Here is a 26,295-nt window from a genome sequence, read left to right as displayed (position 1 = left end):
CCTTTTCGTTCTCTCTTTCTCTGGTCAACCTCAAACTCTGGTATGAGCTGATAACACTGTGACAACTGAAAATGAATTATATCCATCAGAGGAACTGAATAAAGACCAGCAGCAGGGTGTACAGATTAAAGTGCTTAAAATAACTGGACAGCCTAAAACAGGAGGACAAAGATCATTTGCTGAACTCTCCAGATGGAAACACTCCACGCAAACGCTCAAAAAGACGAAAATAACCTGCAAGAATTAACTCAGCAATAAAACCTTTACGATGTTAAAGACACGCTCCTCACACACAATCTATTCATGCAGGATTATTGAGCGTAAGCACAAAGGTATTCTGTTGAAATATCACTGCACTGGCATTGAAATGGGAAAAATAACTTACCCAGAGTCACATCTCTGAGCAGCGTCTGTGCTCCGGGGGAAAACTCCCCGGAGTATTTACGCAAACCTGCCAACTCTTACACAACTGCTGCACAGTCTGAGCCAGCTAACCTTCTCTTTCAGCCCCGTCCTCTGCTCCCCGTCACTGTCATGCTCATATTCTCATACATTTTCAAACAATAGTATCTGAAAACACAATGTCGAGGAACGCCTCCGCAGAGGATCATTTTATTGTCAAATGTATAAAAACGACAAAACAACAGTGCTACTCTTCTTCAACATATTGAGCTGTGCCTTCCTTTGTAGCGGTTCAATCACTCTCGCCCTCACTTTTGGTTCACAGAGCCAAAAATCTCCACTGTTCCCAGCTCGACCAGCTCAATGACTCACATAATCTCCCACCACATTTTGACAACTCCGAACTCTGCAGCGTGAAAACTACGGAGGTGAAATACTCCATGATTGGGGCAGTAATCTCACACGAGGGGGACATAAAGCAGACTGCAATAACCCAAGAGAACAAGAGGGCGGCTAAAAATACTCCTGCAAGTTAGACTCCACTTGCCTAATATGGCAACACAGGCCCTGAGCTGCTGCTGAGAATGTCGCCGAGTGCACGCTCACATTTGTTGACAAAACTGAAGAAGTGCAGGATGCATTAATGTGAGCTGAATCAACACTCTGACAATGGTTCAAGCCTTGCACACACATTCACATATGTTGTGCGGTGTGAACACACATCCAGCTCAGGCACATTTTCCAAACAGAAAATATTTATTCAGTTTACTGCTGATTCTGAATGCCACGACTGCCTTTAAGACTCTGGGGACCTTTATGTGACGGGGCAGCTCTGCGTTTTCCAATCGGCACCGACGGGGGAGCTCAGTGCCTTTAAGAATTAATGGGTTGCCATGGTAACTATCGCTGCAAGGAGCCACTGTCAGGATGCTGAGCTCCAGCAGGTCTTTGTAGTCGTTAAGACAGAATGTCAGGCGGAGGAGGGCTGGCAGTAGACTAAAGCATGCGAGTCAACATGTTTGAGGGCAGCGTCATTTTCCATGTGTCTTCATTTATATCTATGCTACATGCTCCGAAATGTGCCACCGTAACAACAAATCAAACAGCAGATCCCTTCTTGTGTCAGATTCTCCTTCCATCTCTGGCTTCGTCTCACCTGACTGGATGTAGATTATGGCGCTGCAGGACGCGCTGCCCGCTGGGTTGACAGCTGAGACGCAGTACGACCCGGCGTTGTTCGGCCTCATGTGTTTTATCAGCAGACTGTGCCGCTCTCCCTCAGACTTCACCACATGGAAGGCATCGCTCCGTATCTGCGTGCTGTTCTTCCTCCATGTCACTGAGGAGGCAGAGAATAAACATGTTCACACAAACAATGAAAATGAACAACACCTCCCACTGAATCACTGATATAGCACAATCCACCTGACAAAGATGTGTACTGAATAAAGCTGGCTGTGGATGTTGTGGAGTCTAAGACTGAAAAACAACCGGATCTATTACGAGATACACATTTATTTTTTTTTACTGGATTTTATTTTCTCTCATAAACAAAGTTGTTTTCAACAAACAACCACATCTATAATAAAGCTAGATTTCTGCACCACTGCAAGAAATGCCATCCAAATATATTTATTTTGAAAACTAACACACACAACTAAATATAGGAAACGTATAACTCAATGGATTTTCTAATCACTGTCAAAATCCTCAGTCGTACCTATAGGGGGCGGACTCCCAGCGATGATGCACCTCAGCGTGACCTCTTCCCCGCTGAATGCCTTGGTGTCCTGAAGAGGCCTCTCAAACCTCGGGACCTCAGCAGACAGGCAGGAGTCATCAGATGATCCTCCTGTGACAATTCAAGGGAGCTCATTTGTCTTTTATGCCACTGGTTCTTTGAGCATAAATTCAGTTCTGAGCAGTCATCATGAAGTCTATCCTACCTTCCTCTGAACACCTTGGTTGAATCGATCGCCCTTTCTTGTTCTGGTGGACTCTCCCCTCCGTCCTCTTGGTCCTTCTTCCCTCGCTGCTCCCGTCTGCGACACATTCTGTCTCCATGGGCTCATCCTCCACCAGGATCGTGGGGATGCTCAGTTTCAAGGCCTGAGACGCCCCCCCAACCTCCGCCTTCCTCCTTTTCATGAGTGGGCTGATCGAAGGAGTGGGCGACGGGGTTAGTCGGGGTGGCTTGGGTGGATACTGGGAAACTGGTTGCTTCACAGTTATTGGAGACGCTCTCTTCCCACTCGGGCTTGGCGACCTTTGGTCTGATTTATCTTCCATCTTAGTTTCCCTCTTCGGATCAGTCCCCAGATCTCTACTGGGGGATGAGGGTTTATGAGATGTTGCATCTTTGTCAGCTGCCGGAGATCTTTGTAAAGTGTCCCTGTGTGAACGGTAAGAAAACTGTCATGTAGCAATGACAAGTGTTGTATGAATATTCAAGTAGTGTAGAATAACTTAAATTTGGAGTCCAGATTTGTTGACTAAGAAACTAAATCACAAAGAGACGAGAACATTCACAAATGATTTCAGAAAGGAGAAAAGATAATCGCCAAACCTGGTGATGCTTGTCCTTGTAGCTGTTGGCAATTGTTTCCCTGGTAACTGGTGGTTATCTGGTGCAGTCTCCATGGTAACAGAGATTTTTCCTGTGTTTCCTCGTGATGAGAACTTCACTGGTAGATTTGGCTGTGTCATCTTTTCCTTTTCAAGCTGGATGCTTTCATTTCCTAGATCTTTGCCTTTGGCCTGTTGGGAATTTTTAAGTTCCCCGACTTTGGTGTCCCCCAGTGCACGCTCCCGGGCCTCCAGCTTTTGCACCACTTGAGGAGGAATAGGCTCCAGCTTCCCTGTGGTCATCCTCTCTTTCTGGGACAGCTGCTCAGTGGAATACGCCTTCTTCAAGCTTGGTTTCCCCACCAGTTTCTTGATCCTCTGCAGCTCCTCTGCAAACTTGCTCTGGTAGCTTTGGACCCTCTGGGAGTAGCTAGTCTTGTCCTCTAAAGACGAGGCCCGTTGCTTGAACGCCGCTCGCTTCTGGGCTACCCCCTGCAGGAGTCGACCCTCCTCTTTGCTAAGGCCTCCTGCTTTCTGTCCAGTGTCATCAGATCTTTCAAGGCCAGGTCCTGATACTCCCCCTGGCAGATGAACGCTAGACCTTCGCTCCTCAAAAGCAAGGACTTTGTCGAAGATTTTGGGTGCTGCTCGAGCCATTTTCGGTGTCATGACAACACTGTTCACACTTGATGCTTGGTCTGTTTTAGAAGATTGAGGATCAGAGGGTTTTGCTTTGTGCAGGTCTTGGTTGAGGGTATTGTTGCTGTTTTTGTGTGTACTGGGAGGTGGCTGGTCAGAAGACAGAGGAGCATGGTGGGAGGATTTTGTAGAAGTTTGATTCCTAGAGGGGTGAGGATTGGGAGGTGTGAAGTTAGAGCTGTAGTGCAGTTGCTGTAGGCATTGGAGAAGTTAGAAAGAAGCAGATCAGGCTCCATTTGTGTCATTTTATCTTGTATTTCCAGTTCTTTGTGGTCTTTTTGTCTGTGCTCTTTGTTTCTCGTTTTCAGAGATCAGAAGAGTAAAACTTAACAGTAGAAAAAGGAATAGAAGTCAAATAATGTTTTCCACATTAAAGATTCTCAAAAGAACTCAATCTAACTGTGGTGAAGTGGAAGACACACTAAAGAAAGTAAGATTTGGAAAGTATTGGCTTGTGCAGCAACAAAAAAAGCAGATTTACAACAGGAGATCTTACAAAACCTCAGAAGAAATACCCCTGCTCTAACTCCAAATACAAAAACATCATGCCTAAAAACAACCTGTGAATCACATGTTCATTACTTTGTGAAAGCATTCATGCTAACATTAGCATTGGATCCAAGCCTGCAACCCATGCACGCCACAGCAAACTTACAAAGATAAGGTGTTAATCCCAAAGTGCATGGCTGCTCTACAAAACATGCGGTGGCTAAAAAGAGTTATCACAGTTTTCAGAAGTGCTGAATAATATATATATATATGTGTATATATAAGCTGATTGTACCATCGTGTTCTCTCTAATGGCTGTAAGAATTATTAACGATAATATTTTGTCATCAGTGTTAGATTGAAACCAACCAAACCAATCACAGCAAAAAACAAACAAACAGAGTCAAAGGAAAGTGCGACTTCAAAATAACAGTTTTGAACTACTGAAATAAACGTAATAAAAATGAACACATTTGGTAACTTATAACAAAAGGAGTACAATTTTTGCAAGTTGGGACTGTGTCTGATAAAATGTCTTATGTGTCAGTATTCTTTGCAATTTGAGTTTGTGGCCAGGTCTCTTTTAGTGGAATCCTTCAAATAAGAAGCCATGTGCTATAATGGCATGGAAAATGTTCTCCCTCTGTAGAGGCTGAACATGCTCCCATAGTAGTCGCTGCCTACAGAAACACTTTCCTCTGAGCCCTGAACAGGCCGGGCCAGGTTAGCGTGAGATGCTCGGATCAGTGGTTCCACTCCAAGGTGACGCACAGGGGCCCCCCCCTCAGCGGGAGCCCCACCGAGGGCTTGCCTGGATGGGTTTGTGGGGTCGAAGTGGGACCCTGGAGGACGGGAGCCCAGAGTACGGAGCTCCCGCTCCACCACAGGATCATAGCCTCCGGGGAGGGTGGCTCTGCGATCAGGAGCGTCAGGGTTATAGTCCATCATCCCTCCTCCCTCACCTGGACAAAGAAAAGAGATGTTAGAAGGGCTTTTTGTATTTATGTGCTTTAATTGAAATAATCAAATCAGTTCTTTTTGATTTTTAATAAAGAGACAGGCCATGTAATTATAATACAATTAAATGTGGAATCCATTTTCACTAAATGAAAAACCCTTTTTCAACTGAATATGATGTTTTCTCCTCAGGAAAAGTGGATATTTTAAAGCATCTGTTTTCAGGATTACTCCATTAACTGAAAGATTGATCAATAAAAGAAAAGTGCAGGAGCCCTGAGCTAGTAGAAAATAATCCTGACGTCAGATGTTGAGCAGGAACTACATTAAAGCATAAAAAAACGGCCTGTTGGATAAAGAGTCTATTGATCCCTTGGAGACAGGAAATGAAAGAGAAAAGGGAATGGCTACGTTGTGCAGCGTGCACCACTTAAAGAGATCCTCCTCCGTCGCAAATCAGGTAATGATTGACATTTTAGTGATGAGCAACGGAGACAGGAATGCTTTGAGCAGCGAAAAGAAAGAGCAGTCAGCATCTTCCTGTTAACGACAGAAACCTTGAAGCGGGGATGGTGTCAGGGATATAAAACGACAGGCTCCTGCTGCAATCGTGGACGATACTGACTCAGCCGAACAATCAGAAGACAAACGGTATCAGCCTTGTACTGGTGAGCTTTAAAGGTCTGTTTTTATTCTCACACCAGGTGGGTTTCTACCTGAAGGCAGATCAGGCCTTTTTGAACTAAATACAGAACAGAAATCTCGTCTCGTATTTCGATTGGATCCAAACAAGGTCCATGTGGAGTGACACAAAACCAAATCTCCCGCAGAAATGCCTCAATTTAGGAAGACAAATGATCTTGTTTGTGGTTCAGCGAGGCCCCGTAGTGTTTGTATGCAGCTGAGGCATCCGGAATCTGATCCTTGAAGGGAACAAATGATGCATCACCTCATCCCTCCCCTCATTTAATATTCACTCTCTATTCCTCTGTTGCTCGTCTTCTGAGGGATGCGAAGAGGCCCGCCAACACGGAAAGTGTAGAAAGAGCAAACATGGTGTACGAGCAGCGAGGGAAGAATATAAACCGTCTTTGAGGTGCCGGAGGAGAAGGGTGTCAATATTTCTGGTCTATATTCAGACATCCTGTAGCCTGGTTAAGAAGGGCATGCAGGTCCTGTGACGACAACAACACTTTAACAAATGTGTAAATACTCACTCAGGAATCCTTTTATATTTGCAGTGCTGACAGGAAAGAGCTTATTACGGCTATTATTGTCTGAAGCCTCGTCCTACATTTTAGAAAACTTGAAAAAACTACGACTGTTGTTTTATCAGCACATACGGAGAATACGACCAAAAGAAATACTGTAGGGCTTCACTTAACAACTATTCTTGATTGGATGAATCGTAACTTTGAAATGTAAAAATGACAAAGAAAAAAATACATCATCTAACAAAGATGGTTAACTGAGGAAAAGTAGCAAATCAGTCTGAAGTCAGTCGCTCCAAATCTTCACAGCCATCCCCTGAATCTAATAACACTCTCACTCAGCTAATCAACACCACTTTATTTAATCTGGCAATGCTCAAGAACACAACACAGCTTTCTCATTCATTTTAGTTTCAAATATGGAGCAGAGGCAGCGTTAGTTTTCGAGGCTGTAAGTTCCCTGTGGAGCCCCGCAGTCAGAATCAGACCTGAGACAGGTTCTCTGCTGGAAACTAGGGCAGTGTGTCGCTCTGTTTCATCACACCAGGAGAGATGAATGCATCCTGCCGTATCGGATTCTATCCAACACACGACTTGGGCCAAGCTGGTAACAAGCGTCCATTAAATCTATCAATCGACATTGAATCATAATATTGTACGAGTGTGTTTTTGGCAGAGAGGTTGGTGCCGCAGTAAATCATACGGACTCTCGCCTCATAGAAAGATGCTGAATGTGTGCATGCTGATTTTCTCTTCCTGCACACATCGTTTGGAAGCGTTTGTAGCAATAAAAAAAAGCATTATGTTTACAAAGACAAGCCAATCTTGGTAGTGCGTCAACCTCAGCAGAACTTAAGATAAAATACCTGGGTGTCCTCTCCTTCCGGCCTTGTCCTGGTGCCTCCCGAGCCCTTCTTTGGTTTCCATCTGAGGTTCTGTGGTCTCATCCTCTGTGTTCTCAGAGTCTGAAACAGACGGATACAAAAACACATTGATGAGCTCAGATAGAGGAAGGAGAGGAGAGAATTCAGGAAGGACATTTTCACGCCAAAAACAACACCAGAGTCGGGGTGAAAATGACATTTCACATTTGCTTAGCGCCCCAGTGTGTGATGGGTCCTTGAAAGGAGCCACGGAGAGCCCCCAGAGTGAAATAAATGGGTTGAAGCTCAAGCGTGACATGAAGCCAGCTGTGGCTTATAAAAAAAAAGACAAGCGTGATGCATGGAGAGGAGGGGGGTGTATAAATGTTCTTTCCTTGAGTAAGGGTATGTTTGACTTTGGTAACAAGGCAGCAGGGTGAGCTTGCTTTCTTTGTTAGGACTCCAAACATTCACCGTTGTATTACTATGATATGTGGTTTAAAACATCTCTAAATGTGTAAGCTGCTAAAACTGCATTACTCACACACTTCAAAAGCAAAGCATCTCTTGACCTGAGCACACTTACAATCCAATTTAGTTGTACAGCAGCGGAAAATAAAAAACCTCACTTAAAGAAGGTTAAATCAAAGTAGAATTACCTCTGAACTATTCAACCTTAATCATGCTGAAAATAAAATCTAACACGGGTTAATATTAAGAAAAATGTCAGTGTGTGCGACATGTCGTGATATTCCTGTGCAGCAGTGACGAGGACGGCAAATATTTGGGAAAATACATAGTACATGGGTAATTACTGAAAATGACAAACTCAGAAGAACAAAAAAAACCACAACAACACAGAAGATGACATTCATTTGATTCTGGTGTTGATTTAATGTGAAAGGAAAAGGAACAGTGGTTGAAACAGAAACTACAGATGGAAATAAACACCTTGAGAGCACGACCACATTACATCAGCAGTATGAACAGATGAAGTCAGGGAGGGAAACACAAAGTAAACGGTGAATCAAGACAGGCAGGCTTTACCATAGCTTTGCTTTCGGCAGGAGCGGAAAACTTCGCTTCCATAGTGGCAGCAAGAGAGGGCAGACGGGAGAGCACCGTTACTATGGAAACCAGCATCCCTCTCACCCACACGACCAATCCTCTTCGTACCCATTAAGAGTCTAAAAATCGTCAGCCAGGCTGCTGGGTGGCTGACGGATATGTTTACTGGTTAGAGAGAGCTCGAGAAGGAGGAGGAAGAGGAGGAGGAGGAGGAGGAGGACTAAGACAACCACAAAACAGGTTGTGCCTCATTGCGCCTCACATCAAGTCAGATCCTGATTAGATAATTCCAGAAGATCTGCCTAATGATAAGAAAGCCAACGAACAACCACCATTAAGTCATTGCATGGCAGGCAGCGTGTGAGATGTAGATCCACCCGCCTGAATCGAATTAAGTTCAATGTTCTGCGCACTGTGCAGAGAAATTAACTCAGAATTAACTCAGAAGCTCAGTAATGCCATCATAAGGAGATATATTTCAGTGCATGGCTTCAAATTGAGTTGACATGATTTGTTTTGGCACATAGATTGCACAAATATCACCAAATATTACACCATAAGCCATCCAGGGCCAGACATTAATCACTCGAGATTTTATGCAACAGCCTGATTATAAAGTATTGCTCTGTAGGGGTGGATGTACAACAATAAAACCCACTCTTGTTGTAAGCAGTCAAAAACATAATATCTTCATAAATACAACAGTTATTAAAGGGATACATCAAACTTGCTGTACTCAAAAGCAGAAGACCAAAAAAAAAAAAACCCACAGAGCTTACAGTACCACTAATGTCAAGTAGATCATAAAAGAAATAGAACAAATAGAACAGAGGAGAATGGGGCGAGAGCTCATACTGACAACACACCATGGGTTAATCTGCCAAATGTCCGTGTGGAGTGCCCAGTTCTCTGAAACAAGAGAGAGTAAAGTGCATTATTTAGTAGTGAAGACAGCCAGCGATTTTGCTTTCATGCATATCACAAGACTTCAAACTGCAAATGTCCCGTCATGTCTTCATGTCAGAGAGTGAGAACTGTGACATGATACTTCACGTTTCATTCCCAGGATCTGCACGGGAATACATGTGGACTTTTGGTTCCCTTTCTGTTAGAATAAATGTTACCCTGAAGGTTACATTCAACACATTACGACATCCAAGGATTTCATTTTTTGAGCATCCTTCCCAGATTTTGTGATATTAAATATGACATCATAATCCCAACTCACAGATCCACTTCCTTTAAGCTGTCCTTCTAGTCCTTACAGCTAACCTGAGCTGACTTCTGGCTCCTCTGATCGCTCACAGATTTTACATAGAAAGCTGGCCACCGAGAGATGCTCAGAAGTTTTTTAAGTCTTATCCAGAGGTTTTTTACCATTTCTTCTATCTCTAACAGCTTACATTTTCACATTGCTTTTGTTTTGAGTGCAACGTGGCCACAATGAATCAGTTGGGGAAAAAAGTTGTGCTGCAAATCAAAGCTTGCATTTGTGCAAATTTGGTCAACAATACGTGAAAAAGTGCTCAGAAAAATGTATCCAGGAATGGAAGGAAAAAAAGCATGATGTGTTTATTTCAAAGTTCAGATTCCACAGGGACCCAGCAATCATAAGACTGAATGTCAGGGCATATTTTCTCTTCCAAAGTAAGAAACTAAGTTGACAAAAAGGCTTCGTTTGAGTTGCTGTCTGTGCTGATAAAGCAATTGGTAAAACTGCTTCTTGGACAGTCTGTCAATCAGCACCAGGGAGAGCTCCTTAGAATGACTCACAGCTTTGCAGCTGATGGAAAAAGCGAAAAAAAAAAAAAAAAGTAGCCTCAGTGCAAAGTAAAATGACTCATTTCACACTCATTTCCCCCCGCGTTCTGCTGCTCACTCCCCATTGGTTAACGTTTTTTGTGTCAGGCAGTTTGATTAACTGTTGCCTGGTGGTAACTACTCTTTGTCAGACTCCACTAGAAGCTTCCATCCCTGTCATGATCTCCATTCGTGTGGCCTCGAGGCAATCATATCAGCAGGAGCCAGCCACAAACGGCATCCTTTGAAACGGCTGCAATTTGGCATGAACTTCAAAAATATTCTATGCTTATAATCCAAATCCTTACAGTGTTATGCTGCTGCTTAAAGCAAAAAACAAAAACAAAAAAAACAAGACTGAAGGATTTAGCAGAGAAGAAGCTAAAAGCCAGCATTAGAAATCAGCTTCATGCTGTTCTCCGCTCACTTCGTGGCTCTTGTGCCTGGCTGCCCTGATTCTCCTGTCTCCATGGAGTGTAGCCTACTGACACACTTTCCATCTAGTGCCATCTATATTTCCACCAAGAATGACTTCAGATTTGACAACTCTGTCACAGGGGCCAAGATGACACACATTTCACATGAATCTGCACAATAGCACAGCACAATTGTTTGCCTTCTAACGGTATAAAAACGTGTATTATTGTGATTATTTTGTGTCTCTTAGCAACTGTTTAAAGAAATGAATTTGATTGTTTGTATTCAAGGAAAAAGTGTTATTTTCTGCCTGGCATCTATAGTGTCCTGAGCTGGCTTTCTTTGTTATAGCGACCTGATTTATCCACAATTTTGTTAACAACAAAGCTGGCATCACTTCTACTATCCACTCTTTTTCTACTTTACTATTTCTCAACAGAAATGAACATTTTAGCTTAATTTAATGCCTTCTAAACATCGCAAAAGACTTATTTTACCACTGTAATCTGTTATAATCCAACATATTTGCATCTTATTGTGAGGTGAAGGGTGTGGCATCAAATTCAAAATCAAATCTATGAATAAAAAAAACGTGCACATGGCTTCAAACATCATAAATAAATGCATTTTTAATGAAAATCAAGAAAAGGAGCAAACTCACCTGAAATCTCTTCTTGGACCAGATTTTCTTCATCTCTCTTTAAGAAGCGCTTCCTGTCAAATGTGCAAGATTACCTGTGACATAAACTCACAAAAACATCCCCACAAAAAGGAGCTCAGGGTGTGGCTTCAACAAGAAGACAGTTTGAGAAGGATCAAAATTCAATACGGGCTTCAGCTGCCTTTTGTGTGTGCGTGGGTGTGTTTACTCTCCGAGCTGGCAGCAAGATGGGAATGAAGAGGGAGCGCGAGAGGATGCTAATAAGCAAGAGCCAGGTGTCTTTGTGTCTGAGAGCGCATCCGCTGATGTGAACAGCGTCCCTCTCTGACGTAGACGCCGCCTTTAGAGGGGCAATTCTCATCTGGTTTAGTCTGACTCCCCCCGCCAACCTCTGTACCCTGTTCTGCCTCGATCGAGAGCGCACTCAGAGCACAAGCGGAGGCGGGGGTTGGAAGTCTGAGCAGAAGGGGCGTGTTGGTCTTGATTGCGGTGATGAGAGTGGAGAACGGGAGGAGGAGAGGAGGGAGAGAAAAGCAAAAAATGAGAAAGAAAACAACCAGCTTAAAACGAGCAGGTTGCCTTTTTTCTCTGGAGATGCAAGGAGTGAAAAAAAGGAGAGTGACAAGGAGAAGGATTGAGAGGAAGACAGAGGGAGAGAAAGAGTAGAAAGAGGGAGGGAAAGAGACAAAGAGCACAGAGTGGAGGCGAGAGGTTGGTGGGGAAATTATTCACGAGGGAGGAGGCAAAGTGGAGGAGAAACTGAACGAGAAAACCAGAGGAAGAAGCACAGATGATATGATAAAGAGGGTGAAATCACTACACTTCAAAGAGGGGGGCAGGGTGAGTGAAAAACATCTGTTTAAATTAAATAACGCTCCTAAAAATAAGCTCCCTCTCACTAAGTATTTGTTACCTTTTCCAGTAAAGCCAAACAGTCCTCAGTTATGCCCGTAGGCCATCTATTATTTATCTCTAGTCCATGTCTGTTAGCTTTAAGCAGTGATAGGGTCAAGGTGAGCACTGCCTGGAGCACAGAGAGCGACTCAGACTCAAATAGCAACCCCCCCCCCCCCCGATTACAGCATGATGTATGGGACTTATTTCAGGGGCACAAAAGCATCCATGGTAGTCCAACCTAATCATCTCAGAACGGAGAGAGAAAAGAGGAAGTCGATCAAATAACAAGAAATATGACATCGCATGTTGGAGCGGTCACAAGCTCAATGCAATGTCTTCAGATTACTTTTTAGAGAGATAACGCTGCTCTGAACAGACGTTTAAATCTTTTTGACTGAGATACAACTTTATCTAAACATGAAGGAACACATTTTAAATAACGGCACACTAGGTTTACATGAAGAGGGAGATTTTGTGATTTCAATCCAGATATTGATTACTGCAAGTCTCCTAACTTAAATAAACTGCAATCATGCACAGTGATATGTGGGTCGCAATTTACTTATGAAGACATATTTAAATGACTTGTGTTCCTTTCACTTGATTGTGTGTACTTCAAAATATTTGTTCATTTACAATCTTGGTACTAGCATCTGTAGCTAGGACAATAAAGCATCATTCTCAACACCTACAAATGCTGGCAGACCAAAAGCAGTGTCTCCAGCAGTATTTGCACCAAAAAAAATCGGGTAATGTGCGCACATCTGGCATTAAATTGGCTCATTTCTATGCAAATAAGGTCCATTAGAAGAAAACAGTAATAGCAACATGCATTTCAAATGACAATCATTTGCACCTGCAGAGTGTTGGTACCTGAAATGTGTTTAGAACCGTGTCACATTGTTTTTACACTTTCATGCTGCACTAAAATGCACAATGTCAAAGTTTTATCAAGTCTTCATCTACGCCAGATAGAGACGGTCAGCTGAACGCTTTAAGTTCAGGCTGTAAAACCAAAACAACAAGCAGCTAAAAAAGAGATACAAGGGTCCTATAAAGCTCCTGTGAGAACATTTCTACCACTTAAGAAACACGTGCAATTAACACTCATCCTTCTGTCTAACCTACGAGAGCAAACAATACAGTAATCGTTTCCTGAAGATATGAAAATATAAACCATAGATGATCAGAAATGATGCAACACTCTCCTCCACGATGTGGAATTGGTGAATAAATGTGATAAAAAGAGAAACGTGTCTCCACCTCCCTCTCTGTGGAGAACAACTCTCTGACGCACGTTGATTGTCCTTTCAGACACATCTGTGCTCCCCGCAGCACCTCCATCAAATGAATCAGAGGACAATTACAGGCAGACGTCTCTCTCCAGCAAACCAGCCAGAATCCTCTTCTTACATTTCAGCACGGCTGCTGACCTGCGTCGCTGAACAATGTGCCTTTTAGCATCTTTACACCACGCATGTTCATGTTTATGGTCTTGTGAACGCAGAATCAATGCGTGTGATTTGCTCCTGCCATGAATCAGGAGTTTTCTCATTGGGTCTGTCCTCTTTCTTTATTTATTCAATCACACAGCTACTTTTGGGATTGAATAAATTATTCTATTTATTTTTTTAAATAAGACGAGAAGTAAACTCCAAAAACGAAATGTTGATCTGCTGCTTTGCATTGCTGCTGTTGTTGTTTTTTTTTTTTACAAACCTCCCTCTCTTCACCCTCGACCGCCTCGCTCTCCTCCTCCATCCATCACCAGTGAGAGGCACTCGATCCAGCAGAGAGTAATGCGATCAATACCAATGCTTTAAGCGTGATACGGGATACACCCCCAAGTAACAGTCAAAAACGCCCCCTCCCTGGATCAATACGCTCATCATCAACACAAGATTCCAGGACCATCATCCAGGTCCATTTTACGCTGCTTGGAAATCTCTCTCATGAGGTTGTTGTTTTTCAGACACTCTCTTGGAGCCAAAAGGACGAGGCTTTATATCAGCCATTAAAATCAGATGATTACATTTTCTCGGTGCATGTCGTTTGTCTTCCTCTGAATTTGCTTTTATTTGACATTTTCGGGGTCCGATTGTCCTTTTACTGTAAAGACACTGTTGAATCAGGAGTGGACTTTGGAAACACTGATGCGAAATCTACTGTAAGACACAGAATGAGCTTTTGAACAGATCTTGGACAGGTGCAGCTTGACGCATGCTACGGTTTAATTAGCTTAAAACAACAAGACAAGAAGCAGACTTCTTGGAAACCCATTGATTTCTGTGACAGACGCTGCTTTCCGTGGAGCAGCCCTGATGGATGCTTTCCAGGCGTATGGCTTTATCAGCAGCGAGTCGGGTGTAATCTCCCCGCGACAGAGGACAGATTCAGCTGCTGCTCCAGAACACTGTGATCACACTCTATCTGCTTCTCAGAGCAGAACAAGTCTTGTCAAATCAAAACCAGAGCCTTCTTATCATGTAGGTGTACTTCACACTCAGAGCTGCTCTTCTGTAACAATACTACCCTTCAAAACTGAACTAGCCAGTGTGACGTCTCAAGGTACCCTGGACTAAGTAGCCCAACAATAGCAGCATTTTAAACCATTTTGCATCAATTCATAGAAAAAAAAATGCCACTCATTATACGACCAACAATATCAACGTTGCTATCTGAACAAATGCTAAGACCAAACATCTTGATTGTAATCATCATCAGGTCACAGATCACTAAGGTGCCGGCTATTGTTAATGATCTGCTTTGGACGTCAGAGTTCAGAGAAAAGAGAAAGCGTGAAGAAAACCGGAAACTGTGTTGAACTGTTTGCTACACTTGGCGTCTCATTTGACCATCTTTCATCTGGGCAAAGAAGAAAATCCCCATAAAAAAAAAAAGCCAAGGCCCAGACTTCACCACCCTTCAGAGATAAATGTGACTTGTGGTATGTCAATTCCGCTCGTAGGGTGAGCTGGTTTGGAAATCCCAAATAACAGTGGCCAATGTTGACAGTCACACTGCAACCCGATCCTACCACCTAATCCTGAGCGAATCCCTGAGGGTTCCTGTCAATGACCGTGTACCAGCGAGGATGGAACACAAACACAGACTTTGCCAGACCACACTGCGCCGGGTCAACCCTCGCATATTGCCTCAGCTGCCTCGTGAGAGTAGACAACCTAATTAATTGTATTGTATGGTTAATCCTTCTTGAAAGAAACATGCAGAGAATGTGAAATTATCAAGCCGCTGTAGATTATCTCTGCACCAGAATGCCGATTTCAACCAAGAGGGCTGGGTCGATAAGAACTTGTTAGAGCAGGCACGCCATGCCACATACGCTCTATAAAAGACACTTTTTCTGGGAAAAAACCCTGTTGGATTTACTGGTTTCAGGGTAGTCTTTGCTAGTAACGACAAGCCAATGAGGATATTACCAGTTTTCATTTTAAATGTGATTTGAATTTTTAGAGAAAAGGGGAGAAAATGTGTTTATTGGTGACCAAATCGATAAATGCGCTATCCCAAACAATATGACTGTACTTTAAAGCAGTAAAAAGCATTATCCATGGATGGGGCTGAGAAGAGGGTAAAGCCTACAGGAGACAAAATGAATCCAATTAAGCACCCACACTGGGTGCCTCATGAGAATCACCTTGTTTTCATTTCCATTACAGCTGTTCCACTCCGTTGACTCTGCATTTGATAATTCCCTGCAACACTGTTATGCTTCTCTTGCTTTGAGAATTCTCAACAAACCAGGGCACGCTTTCAAAAGGACTGATACAAGCTCCCACTCACCTCTCTGCTTCTTGCTTCTCGGCCCACTCACTCCTTCCCTGACACCCCTCAGAGCTCTGCGAGCTTCGAGCAGCTCCTTCCGATACATCTCGTGTTTTTGAAAACCAAACGGATTGCTGCGTGTTCTTTCCCAAACAAAGAAAAAAAAACGTCTCCTCCGATTTAAGCCCTCTCCATCGAAAGACACCACTAAAAACAAGACGACTCCAGCAGGCCTTCACCTTAAATTTCCACCTTTCATTATGAATACTTTAAAATGGCGTCCTCTGCCGCATGAAATATTGAATTGGTCAAGCAAGGTCGAAGATGTCCGCTGGACCTTAAAAACTTTTTCTCAACCCATGTCGGTCTTTCTTGCCCTCTCACTCCTCCCTGCAAACTTCTGCACTCTATTTCCAGACATGCGCAGTACAACCCCTTCAGTGTTACTGTACTCTGCACCCCCTTTCCCAGAGCCTGCCCCCCCACTTAAAGCAGGAGATTAAACACATGCTGCACAACAACCTTTGCTGTCCTCTGCGGGTCACTCTGCTCTGGGGCTACAGGGACTTCTGAAACTCATGAAGGTTTACAGAATTAATGATATGCTACGACTGGACATACATTATGGAACAATGAGACAGCTGCAGGGACACCAGTAGGGTGAGGTGAGTCTATTTCAGACAGATAGTGCTCATAAACACAGGAGAGGAGGTGAAAATAACAGTGTAGCCTTGGATGAGATCAATACAGAGCTGAAGATGGTCTGAATAAATGGAAGACATGAAAACAAGGCTGCACACAGATTCTCTGGGTGTCTGAGATTCATTGTTACCTAAATATGAATGTGATGATAATTTAATATGGGCCAAGGTTGTTTCATGAATATCACATGCTGACCACAGCCTTGTGCACTTTATACAGGGCTGCATGCTGCTCTAAAAAACAACATCCAGAAGATGCAGTTTGCTGTGGCCCAGAAACTCCTCACACTCACCAATCACACTGTGTGTGTTACAGATTGGATCTGTGCCTACATGAAAACAATCTCCCTGGGTGCTGTGCCTTTAAAAACGCACACTGCTATTTTGCAGCCACACGAAAACTGGCTCAAGACTCGAGTGAAAACCTGTGAGCCATAACAAAGGCTGCTTTTTCTACCATAGCACTAATCTCTCCGTCCCATCACCCCCTCATCCCTTCTCTTATCTTCTCCTCCAGGTGCTTACTGTGGTTTTAAATGTGTGGGGGCGCTGGTGGCGCAGTGGCAGTGCGCGCGTCCCCATCTATCGAGGCTATAGTCCTCGCGCAGGCGGGCCGGATTCCACGTCCGGCATGTGGCTCCATTCCCGCATGTCTCTCCCCACTCTGTCGCCCTGAGGATAAATGCAAGAAACCATCGCACTGCGTCTCCAAAAGGTTCACCTGATGACTGCCTTCTCAAACGCTTGACCTCTTCCTCTCATCCCTCCTTCTTTGGCCTTCAAACCTTCCTGCACATCATACACACAATAAAGTGAATATGAGCCTAAACCGTTAAAACAGCTCAGGTATGAAATAAAGACAATAAAAGAGCAGAAATATATTTTGAACTTGTCTGTGTTCCCTTCAGTCGTGTTAATTACCCTCAGATGTATTGGGTTGTGTTTTTTTACAGATGCAACGCAGACCTTTCAAAATGTTGTTTTATGACTAACAGCAAGTGAAGGTGAGCTTTTACTGTTCCTGCGTCACCACACAACAATCATCTATTATAAAAGCAGCTTAAAATACCACCGGTGCCACTTTGTCAGAGCCTCCATCAAACTGCTTCTCTGGCCTTTATATCCTGACAGTATGGTAATCAAAGCCATACACCACAAGGTGACGTCAAAGAAGTGGTCTAGACTTGTGACACAGCGCTGCTCTGCTTTCTGCTTGGTCTCGACTCTCGGGGTGAACTCTTAAAGTGGCAGACCTGGATGTCAGTCTGACTCACTGAGCGATGCTCAAAAGCAGCCAGAAAAGCCATTAAAACTAACTGAGCACACGTGAGCGAACACACACACTCTCATACCACAAACACACAATCACAGCGCCTGCTCAACCCCCCCCCCCCCCCCCCCCCCCCGTGTCTCTTTCATCACGCTAGCTGTGATTGAGTGTGACAGCGCCACGTCTTGACCACCGTGATGCTATAATTATCTGTGATGTCTGCCGGTGCAATCGGAGAAGGGGGCCAGTGGCATCCACGCATCACTTCGGCCTGCACGACACATACCACGCCATAAATAACCACAGAGAGAGAGAGAGAGAGAGAGAGAGAGAGAGAGAGAGAGAGAGAGAGAGAGAGAGAGAGAGAGAGAGAGAGAGAGAGAGAGAGAGAGAGAGAGAGAGAGAGAGAGAGAGAGAGAGAGAGAGAGAGAGAGAGAGAGAGAGAGAGAGAGAGAGAGAGAGAGAGAGAGAGAGAGAGAGAGAGAGAGAGAAACACTGAAAATGGACAGAAACCAGGACATATTGGTTAAAACAAAGATGTTACCATGCTGTGTTTCACTTGTCCATTATCGACCTAAAGCATCTTATTCCTCAACTTGGATGGTTTTGCATTTAGGTCAAGTCCTTGCAGGGTCAAGTCAGAAGCAGCCAAGTCTCCCAGCAGTGACATATTAAAGTCAAGTCTCAGCTCTTCATCTGTGTGACTCAAGTCTGAGTCTGACAAGTCCAAACATCCAAACTGCAGCTCAACATGTAGAGAGACACAGCAAGGACAAACAAAAGGCAAAGACAAACATGTAGTGTTTGCCTCTTAAGATCACGAGAGGCTGTGAACCCAGCTGCTGAAATAAGCAGATAAACACAGAGCATGGACAGATGAAAGGTAAGAAAGTTGGCAGAAAGTTTTTGGAGAACTAGAGGTCAGAAAGTGGACACTGGGTTGACGTTTGGAGACCCAATCCAGGCGAGTGGGACAGAGGGGCGCTGAGTGATACGCCAGCTGGACCGTGGCAGCCAGCTCATGGTGTGAGAGCTGGTGACATGTGAGCTCAACCGTGGACTTTCTCCACATAGCCAGGCAACAGGGCCGCCGCTATCAGATCTAACCGCAGTGATCTCACTGGAGATTGTTTTCTATATTCTCCTCGTGGGACTCTGTCAATCAAAACGGATGATGCAAACTTGTCGGACGTATTTATAACTCCAATTGTGATGCTCGATATCCTGGAAAATAAAGTAAAGGGCTGTGGTTTCATTCAGCTCAGGAAATACGCTAAAATGATTTCCACCATTAGCTTCTTAACAGTGCAGAAAATCACTACTGCAAACAATCTGAGGTTGGGAAACGTTTGACTAAAGACTAACACGCTCAAAGTAAGAGAGAGAGAGAGAGAGAGAGAGAGAGAGAGAGAGAGAAATGTTTAAAATGCTGTACCAAAACATTGCCAAAGTATTTCTGCAAATTAGGAAGTGTGCAGGAGTTTGCCTGAACATTTCTGGTGATTCAAACCAAGAAATATCCCAATATTGGGTGTCTAGGACTTGTAACTTTGTTTCCGTGGTAACGCAACAGGTACCTTATAACACTGTATGTTGCAATCGAGCGATATTCAATGAGCATTCGCTGAGATATGATTGTCTTACAGTTTGTTATAGAGAGAAGTGTTGAGCTGAAATAGACACAAAAGCTTCCTGACAAATGTTTTCCTCATCTCTGCAACATACAGAAAACCTGAGAGATGAAGGATGATCCATTCAGATCTGTCTGGGCAAGACACGAACGCATACCCAGACATGTGAGCCATGCACGTCCAAGCAGCTCTGCAGACATGCAGAGAGGCGCTTCTTTCAGCTGCACTAAGAGACGCTTTTCTGTACTTCAGAGGGAGAGACATGGGGATCATTTGGAAGAAAGAACAGATGAGACTGCTCTGACTGAAGCCTTTCAAGAGGTTGCATGCTTTACTGTGTGAATTCATGTCAACAGTACAACCACCCGGAGAGAAACAGTCCCACCAAGAATGTCAATGTTGCAGAGCTGCAATTCAGAAATAGCAAGTATCCAAAGCGTGTGCTTGTACCAGAGCCAAAACCTCACAGCTGACATCCATTTGCAGTTATTTGGCTTTTATAAATAATGTCGACAACTTTATTATTGTGTCATCCTGCTGTTTGCATTTAGTTACAATATACAGAAGCAGCTGGTGCTGAGTGATATCCATAACAACCACTCATGTCCACAGTTGTAGACTCTCTAATAATTTGTTTGTCTTGTGGGTAACTTTTACCGCGCCATTTTCAGTTGTGTGTAATCAATTAAAAGCTCAATATTCTTGGTGTCAGACTGTTTTTAACCGGGTGGTCTAACTTCTAACCTCCCTCAAACATAACAAACATAACAAACGTTGAGCTGCGAAGCTGACAGAAAGCAACGGCAGGTGCTACAGAGCTATTTACATTCGGGAGCTAATTTAAGGGAGACGTGGAAGGCAGGGTTACTGTCTGATGATCAAAAAACACAGTGTTGGATTTGCATTGTTTAGTCTGGGTGCTCTCTCCCTGAACGGGGATGAAGCGTCCATATTAATTAGAGGACACAAAGTGTTGAGACTGGCAATTAGCTCAACAGGTCTGAAGCTTCTCCTCTAGCAAAAAGTATGCAGGTCTTCTGATTGTCAAAATGAAGCCGTTATTCTTTATTTTAAGGACCCTGTAAAAACTAATACCCAACTTTAACCTGTCTTTAAGAAGACAGGTTCAAGAAGGCCAAAGTTTGAGCTTTGTGTCGTTACCTTCACCAAGGTCCATAATGGCCAAAACAGCACTGCAGCTCGCCTCTCCCAGCTCATTGGTCGCCACGCATGCATACAAGCCAGCGTCGCTCGTGCGGCAGTCTCGTATCCACAGCCCACCGGAGTCCTGGTTTTCAGACGGAGGAAGGAGCTCGTCATTGTGGAACCACGTCAGCGAAGGTTTGGGAGATCCTGACACAGACACCCTCAGTCGGATATCGCAGCCTGTCCCTACGGCGGCTTTTCGGAGCTTACGGGTGAAAACTGGCGGCGCTGGCTCTTGCGTTGCAACCCCAGCATCCAGGTCCTTACTGACTCTGGGCCTCTTGGAGGTAGAGTGCGGACTGGATCCAGGGCTGTCTGACATGTTCATTTCTTTCGGGCTTATTGGAGGACTATCCCTTCTGGTAATTGATTTTGGTATCAAGATGAGCTGCACTTATTGAAGGCCTCCTCTGAAAGACTCCATCAGCTCAGCTATCTCCGAGCTCACAGGGCGGGCAGAGTGTGTGCGACCTCGGCTGTTGCTCTGGTTACTGTAAAGAAAAGAGTGCATCAATCAGGATGACATCAAAGATATCTCTGGACATTTTATAATTGAACTTTCCATGAACTATTTGTTAAGGGATGAGCTCATCAGAAAGAAAAAAACAACCTTTATTTAATTCACGATGGGTAAACATGACATGTATTTATAGGAATAATACATTCATACCCTCAACAACAGGATGGCTTTATGCTTTTGAGTACAACAACTTCAGCTACAAGTTGTATCATTTTTAACTCTACAATGTATAAAAGTGTGAGCACATCATCAGAAAAAAACACACTGGTTATTTTGAAATGCAAAACAATGATGCGACTTGGCTTTTTGGACTTGCTTCCAAATTAATTGATGACGAGGAAACAATTCAAAAAGGATCAAGAGATACACCAGTATCTGCTAATTAAACACTCCACTTATATGCTGACCTAAAGAGTTTCCAAGAATAGACTTCGCTCGATAATAGAGAGAAATCCAGCTTACCTCACTTTTGCCATTACGGCCGAAAAGAATCCCTTTGGACAGCCCCGCAAAGTCCGAGTGAAAGTAACAGGATCCATTGAGCAAAATGTGTCATCTCAAATCATTTGTGTCTCTCTGTGTCCTTTAGCGAGCACGGGCTGGAGGTGTAAGTCCAGGCGAGATCATGTAGCATTAGCAGCCACGGCCATGGTCCCTTTTCAACAGCTTTAACCCTGCTGGAGAATGGTGTGAGAGAGAGAGAGAGAGAGAGAGCCTTTATCCAAATGTCAAACCACTCTGGCCTTCTACTTCTGTCTCTTTTAGGTAACTACCTTTGTGTGCAAAACATACTTTTTTATTTACCTCTTTGAGCTTTGTTAGGGCTTAAAGCAGCTCGTGTTATCTGTCTCCTTCTCTCTCCCATCTCACGGCTTCATTTCCAACTCCCTCAGGTTGGACACGACAGCTGCACCGCCACTGATAGGTCACAATTCTTTGGCTGCCATGTATGACCTGCACACGCACACACACACACACACACACACACACACACACACACACACACACACACACACACACACACACACACACACACACACACACACACACACACACACACACACACACACACACACACACACACACACACACACACACACACACACACACACACACACACACACACACACACACACACACACACACACACACACACACACACACACACACACACACACACACACACACACACACAAGCTCCCACACTCCAAGCCCTTTAATGTTATCAACCCAAATGTGTGTGAGACAAGCAGAGACAGCATGCATGTGACAGTTGGAGCTGCTATAAAAAGAAAGTCTAAGAATAAAGTTGGGGCTCAGTGATTCATGTCAATGTGCAGCAGTGATACAGCAATACAATGCAATTCAACACTGTGTAATGACTGCAGCAGACACAACAACAATTTGTTTAAAGTGTGAAGTTAAGCATTCAAAACGTTTTTACGATGAGTAAATCAAAATAAATCCTCATTTGCTTTATACACGATGTTTGCATATATTGATCTCCGTGCAGCTTTTTTCTCTATAATATTCAATTTCAAAAACAAGCCAATAAAAAGAGAAATCTTAAGTACCCTCAGTCTAATTCAAAGAAAAAGTAAGACTTTGAAAAACTTGAATAAAACTCCTTTAAATTTGTATTTGTCCTCCAAAAATCCTGACCTGAAAGGAGCCCAAAATATAAATGATGACATAAGATCTCTTCTTTTTCCTTTTTTAAAGTGAAGGTTGTGAAACAGTTTTAAGATGTTACAAGAGAAATTCAATTCAATTCAAAGTGTTAGTTATATGAAATTCCCCCTGTTCAAATCACAACATCATAAAGGATAAAAGGAAGAAGTCTACAGATCTGAGCTGAAGCTGTTTCAATCATTGAAGGAGGCACAATCACCAAATAGTTTACTTTGTCACATTTCAAGATTTTTCCCCACATGACGGGTTTTCTTATTCAATAAAGTTTATCATTTATAGCAAGGCTGTTTCACTTTGAGATGTCCAAAAACATACAACTGTCAAAAACACTCATACTGTGCTACAGTATTTTGTCGCCCTCTTGTGGACAACAACAGATTTGTCCTTTATTCACAGGAAAAAAGGTTTTATATAAATCAGTCCCTTTTCTACAAGATTCAATCTTGTATAACTTTTTTTATGTTCCGTTGTAGAACATTATTGTTATTTGAGTCTAAACACTTGTTGGCATATTGACGTATAACAACTACGTATGTTTGTGCAACAATTATAAGAGTACTAATGACTTAATCATTAATTGACTCGTCAAACATTAAACAGCTACAGGCTAGCCCATAGTGGCTAATGTTAACTAGCAACCTGGCTGACTTTGTCAAAGTTTTTCAGGTTATTAAAAAAACTTCAACAAATTATATTTCAACCTTTATATCACAAAAATAAATAAAAAGTAATACAAGTGACTCCTACCTGCTTTTAGGTCCTGTTGCAGTCACCGTTACTTTTCACACCCTCACCTGATGACGTCACGAAGCCAGCACAGGTGTTGCTCGGTTTCAGTGATTGCTCAGTTCTATTGGCCAGACAATGTATGCACAATACCAGAAAACAGCATCAAGACTAACTATGTGGCAAAAATCTATCGAATAATCGAGCATTTAAATCCTTAGGCTACTCTTTTTCTTTTTTACCTGTAGAAACGTATAATAAGCTCATATAACGAGCCACCCTCATGCAATTCCATTTGTAGCCACAAAGGCCGCTGTTCAGTAGAAACTTTAAATGCAGTGGTAAACAGGTTAGTTAATGTTAACGCAGCAGAATACGTGAAACATTCCTTATTGCTGCGTTGTACATAATTCAATTTAGTTTAAATTTAAATTCCTGCATGAGCTTTTTCTTTTCAGTTTGACAGTCAATGCTTTAGAAATAGCCAGCAAGTGGACTGTTTTGATTGAATATAACATCTTATTTTTAACAGCAGTCAGCAGAAGGATTATTGGCTGGAATAAAAACAATCTGAAAGATAAACATTATGAAAACACATTTCTCTGGGATGTGTTCAAGGACTCAAGGACAGTCGAATGAAGAGGGGGCAGAGAGGTACAATAGACAAAGGCTTTTTTTGTCTAGTGGGGAAACAGGTGTGTGTAAGATATGATATAGATATAGTTTACCTATGAATGAAAACAGAATTAGTGTGATTATATTGCACTGATTTGATCTACTTTTTATAAAGAGCAACTTAAAGTGAAGTTTAGTGTTAGAGAATAAAACAAGTACAACAATTTCCTCAGTGAGGTTTAGCCACAGAAACAAAACACAACATCCCTACTGTCAAGGCCATTCTTTGCTATCTTCTTTGTGTATTGGCAACAAAATACTTGCCTTGCAGACTACAGTCAAGCTCAGATAGCTGCAGAGTCAAACAAATACAGTATGTGTGAGAAGAGGAAAATTCACACAAGAGGATCAGTTTTCTGGAGCTACAGTACAGCCATGGTGTCCTGCAAGATCTTCATCCTGGCTCCTTTGTGGATCCATTTTTTGACTCTAGCCTGCAGCGGGGAGGAGGTTCCCCGGGAAGCGGTTTTGTCCTGGTTCAGAGATCGGGTTCTGCAGGGCCTTGATTTAAAGGAGCCTCCTCAAAAAACAATGCAAGGTGCTGATGGAGATACAGTAGAGCCAGATGCGAGGCCACCGCCGCTGAGGACCCTGAGGACAAGCAGGACAGCATGGGTCAAGCAGCCAACTCGTTCAAACCAAGAAACAACACAAATAATTGTCTTCCCCAGCTCCGGTAAGAAACCCAGATTATCGACAAGCATATAAAGGCGACGATCACATTCCAGTATAGCACACTTATTCATGCAACTTTTTCTTTTAACTGCACGACAAAACTTGCCTGATCATGTGCAACTATAAATGGTAACTTTAGGTCATTCTGTGACAACTGGAAAACTAAACCTAGAGGTCAGCAGAAAAAAACCTGCTGTTTATAAAGTATAATTTGGTATCATCAAACAAAAGCAGTCCCAATCGCTTGTCTTAAAAATGTCCCTGATTGTTCTCTAACCTCACTTCTGCAGATTCGTCATGTACCCCCTCTGACTCAGCTCCTGCAGAAACCACCAACTCCCACTTTACTTACTACTTCCATCGGTCAGTGAACAACCACAAGACAACGCTCACATCTGGCCACCTCTGGTTCTACGCAGGGGTGGAAGGAGTCTCAACAAACGCCTCTGTCCAGCTCTTCATCCTCACTTCAAGGCAGCAGCTCCTCCAGGCTGCAGAATCACCAGCAACGAGGAGCTCAGACGGATGGACCACCTTTGACCTTGATCAAAAGCTGCTTGTTTTTGTTGCCGAGGATCATTTTATGCTTCAAGTACGTTGTCTGGCCTGTGAGTGCCACGCCAATGAACCAGACAAGATGCCCTTTCTCCACCTCCGTGTTCAAGCTCATGGTCCTGCTCGATCCCCACGACAGGCCCCTGTAACCATCCCCTGGTCTCTCTCTGCCATTGACCTCCTCCAGAGACCCTCCCAGAACATACCCCAGCACAGAGACTGTCACCGAGCAGAGATCCAAATCAGCTTTGAGGAGCTCGGCTGGGACAACTGGATCATCCACCCAAAGGTGCTGACATTCTACTACTGCCACGGGAACTGCTCCGCCCTGTATCGGGCCACCTCCATTCTGGGCATCACTCAGTGCTGCGCTCCAGTGCCCGGCACGATGAGGTCCCTGAGGATCACAACAACATCTGATGGAGGATACACATTCAACTACGAGACCCTGCCTAATATCATACCCGAGGAGTGCACTTGTATCTGAATATTGCAGCATCAAAAGGGCCAGTTCACTTTAAAAAAACCGCTGTTTTTATTTACATCAAGTACGTTTCCTTTTTCCTGCTTTATTAATTTCTGCCTTCAATTAGAACAACTTTTAACAATAAAGGTCCTTTTACTTTTCAAATGAGTAAGGGCATGGTTGAGTATGCACATCTTTTATTCTGCACGTGTTTCACTGGATTTTTGATTCAAAGGTGGAGCACTTTAAATCCAAGCATATAGAACCAAAACTTTACCAGAGGTAGAAGAAAAAAATAAATCTACTTTTGTTTAACAAAGTAAAATCCTGGAAGATTTGTTTTTGTTATATCATTTAACCTGT

General features: G+C 43.3%; 2 protein-coding genes and 1 long non-coding RNA gene across 3 annotated transcripts in view; 2 read left to right on the top strand and 1 right to left on the bottom strand.

Annotated features, from left to right (window-relative positions):
- Positions 1-23,688, bottom strand: part of spega (striated muscle enriched protein kinase a) — a 41,272-nt gene extending 17,584 nt beyond the window's left edge. The window contains exons 1-10 of the mRNA XM_079336424.1: positions 23,583-23,688; positions 21,948-22,097; positions 21,606-21,820; positions 20,579-21,114; positions 7,190-7,288; positions 4,967-5,117; positions 2,969-3,808; positions 2,349-2,794; positions 2,123-2,254; positions 1,559-1,741 (exon numbers count right to left, since the gene is read on the bottom strand). Coding sequence (XP_079192550.1) covers positions 1,559-1,741; positions 2,123-2,254; positions 2,349-2,794; positions 2,969-3,808; positions 4,967-5,117; positions 7,190-7,288; positions 20,579-20,951 — 2,224 coding nt within the window. The 5' untranslated portion in view covers positions 20,952-21,114; positions 21,606-21,820; positions 21,948-22,097; positions 23,583-23,688. The remainder of the gene's footprint in view (positions 1-1,558; positions 1,742-2,122; positions 2,255-2,348; positions 2,795-2,968; positions 3,809-4,966; positions 5,118-7,189; positions 7,289-20,578; positions 21,115-21,605; positions 21,821-21,947; positions 22,098-23,582) is intronic.
- LOC306818715 lies at positions 16,355-17,839 on the top strand. Its single transcript, XR_013778350.1, has 3 exons — positions 16,355-16,480; positions 16,833-16,943; positions 17,034-17,839. It is a non-coding gene; the product is annotated as an uncharacterized lncRNA (long non-coding RNA).
- A 794-nt stretch (positions 23,689-24,482) lies between the features above and the next one.
- inha (inhibin subunit alpha) lies at positions 24,483-26,203 on the top strand. The gene is made up of 2 exons (XM_079336629.1): positions 24,483-24,912; positions 25,202-26,203. The coding sequence occupies exons 1-2, from the start codon at positions 24,552-24,554 to the stop codon at positions 25,951-25,953; spliced, it is 1,113 nt and encodes a 370-aa protein (XP_079192755.1). The 5' UTR covers positions 24,483-24,551; the 3' UTR covers positions 25,954-26,203.
- Positions 26,204-26,295: the final 92 nt, after the last annotated feature.

This window comes from Symphodus melops, assembly GCF_947650265.1.
Source record: "Symphodus melops genome assembly, chromosome: 23".
NCBI classification, from domain to species: domain Eukaryota; kingdom Metazoa; phylum Chordata; class Actinopteri; order Labriformes; family Labridae; genus Symphodus; species Symphodus melops.
The sequence above is the reverse complement of the archived record's forward strand: the minus strand, read 5'-3'. Positions and strand labels throughout refer to the sequence as shown.

Excerpts from the sequence above, each read along its gene's own strand:
- inha (XM_079336629.1), top strand. The coding sequence starts at position 24,552 with ATGTGTGAGAAGAGGAAAATTCACACAAGAGGATCAGTTTTCTGGAGC. Across the intron at positions 24,913-25,201 it reads AATTGTCTTCCCCAGCTCCG|ATTCGTCATGTACCCCCTCT; the intron begins GTAAGAAACCCA and ends TCACTTCTGCAG.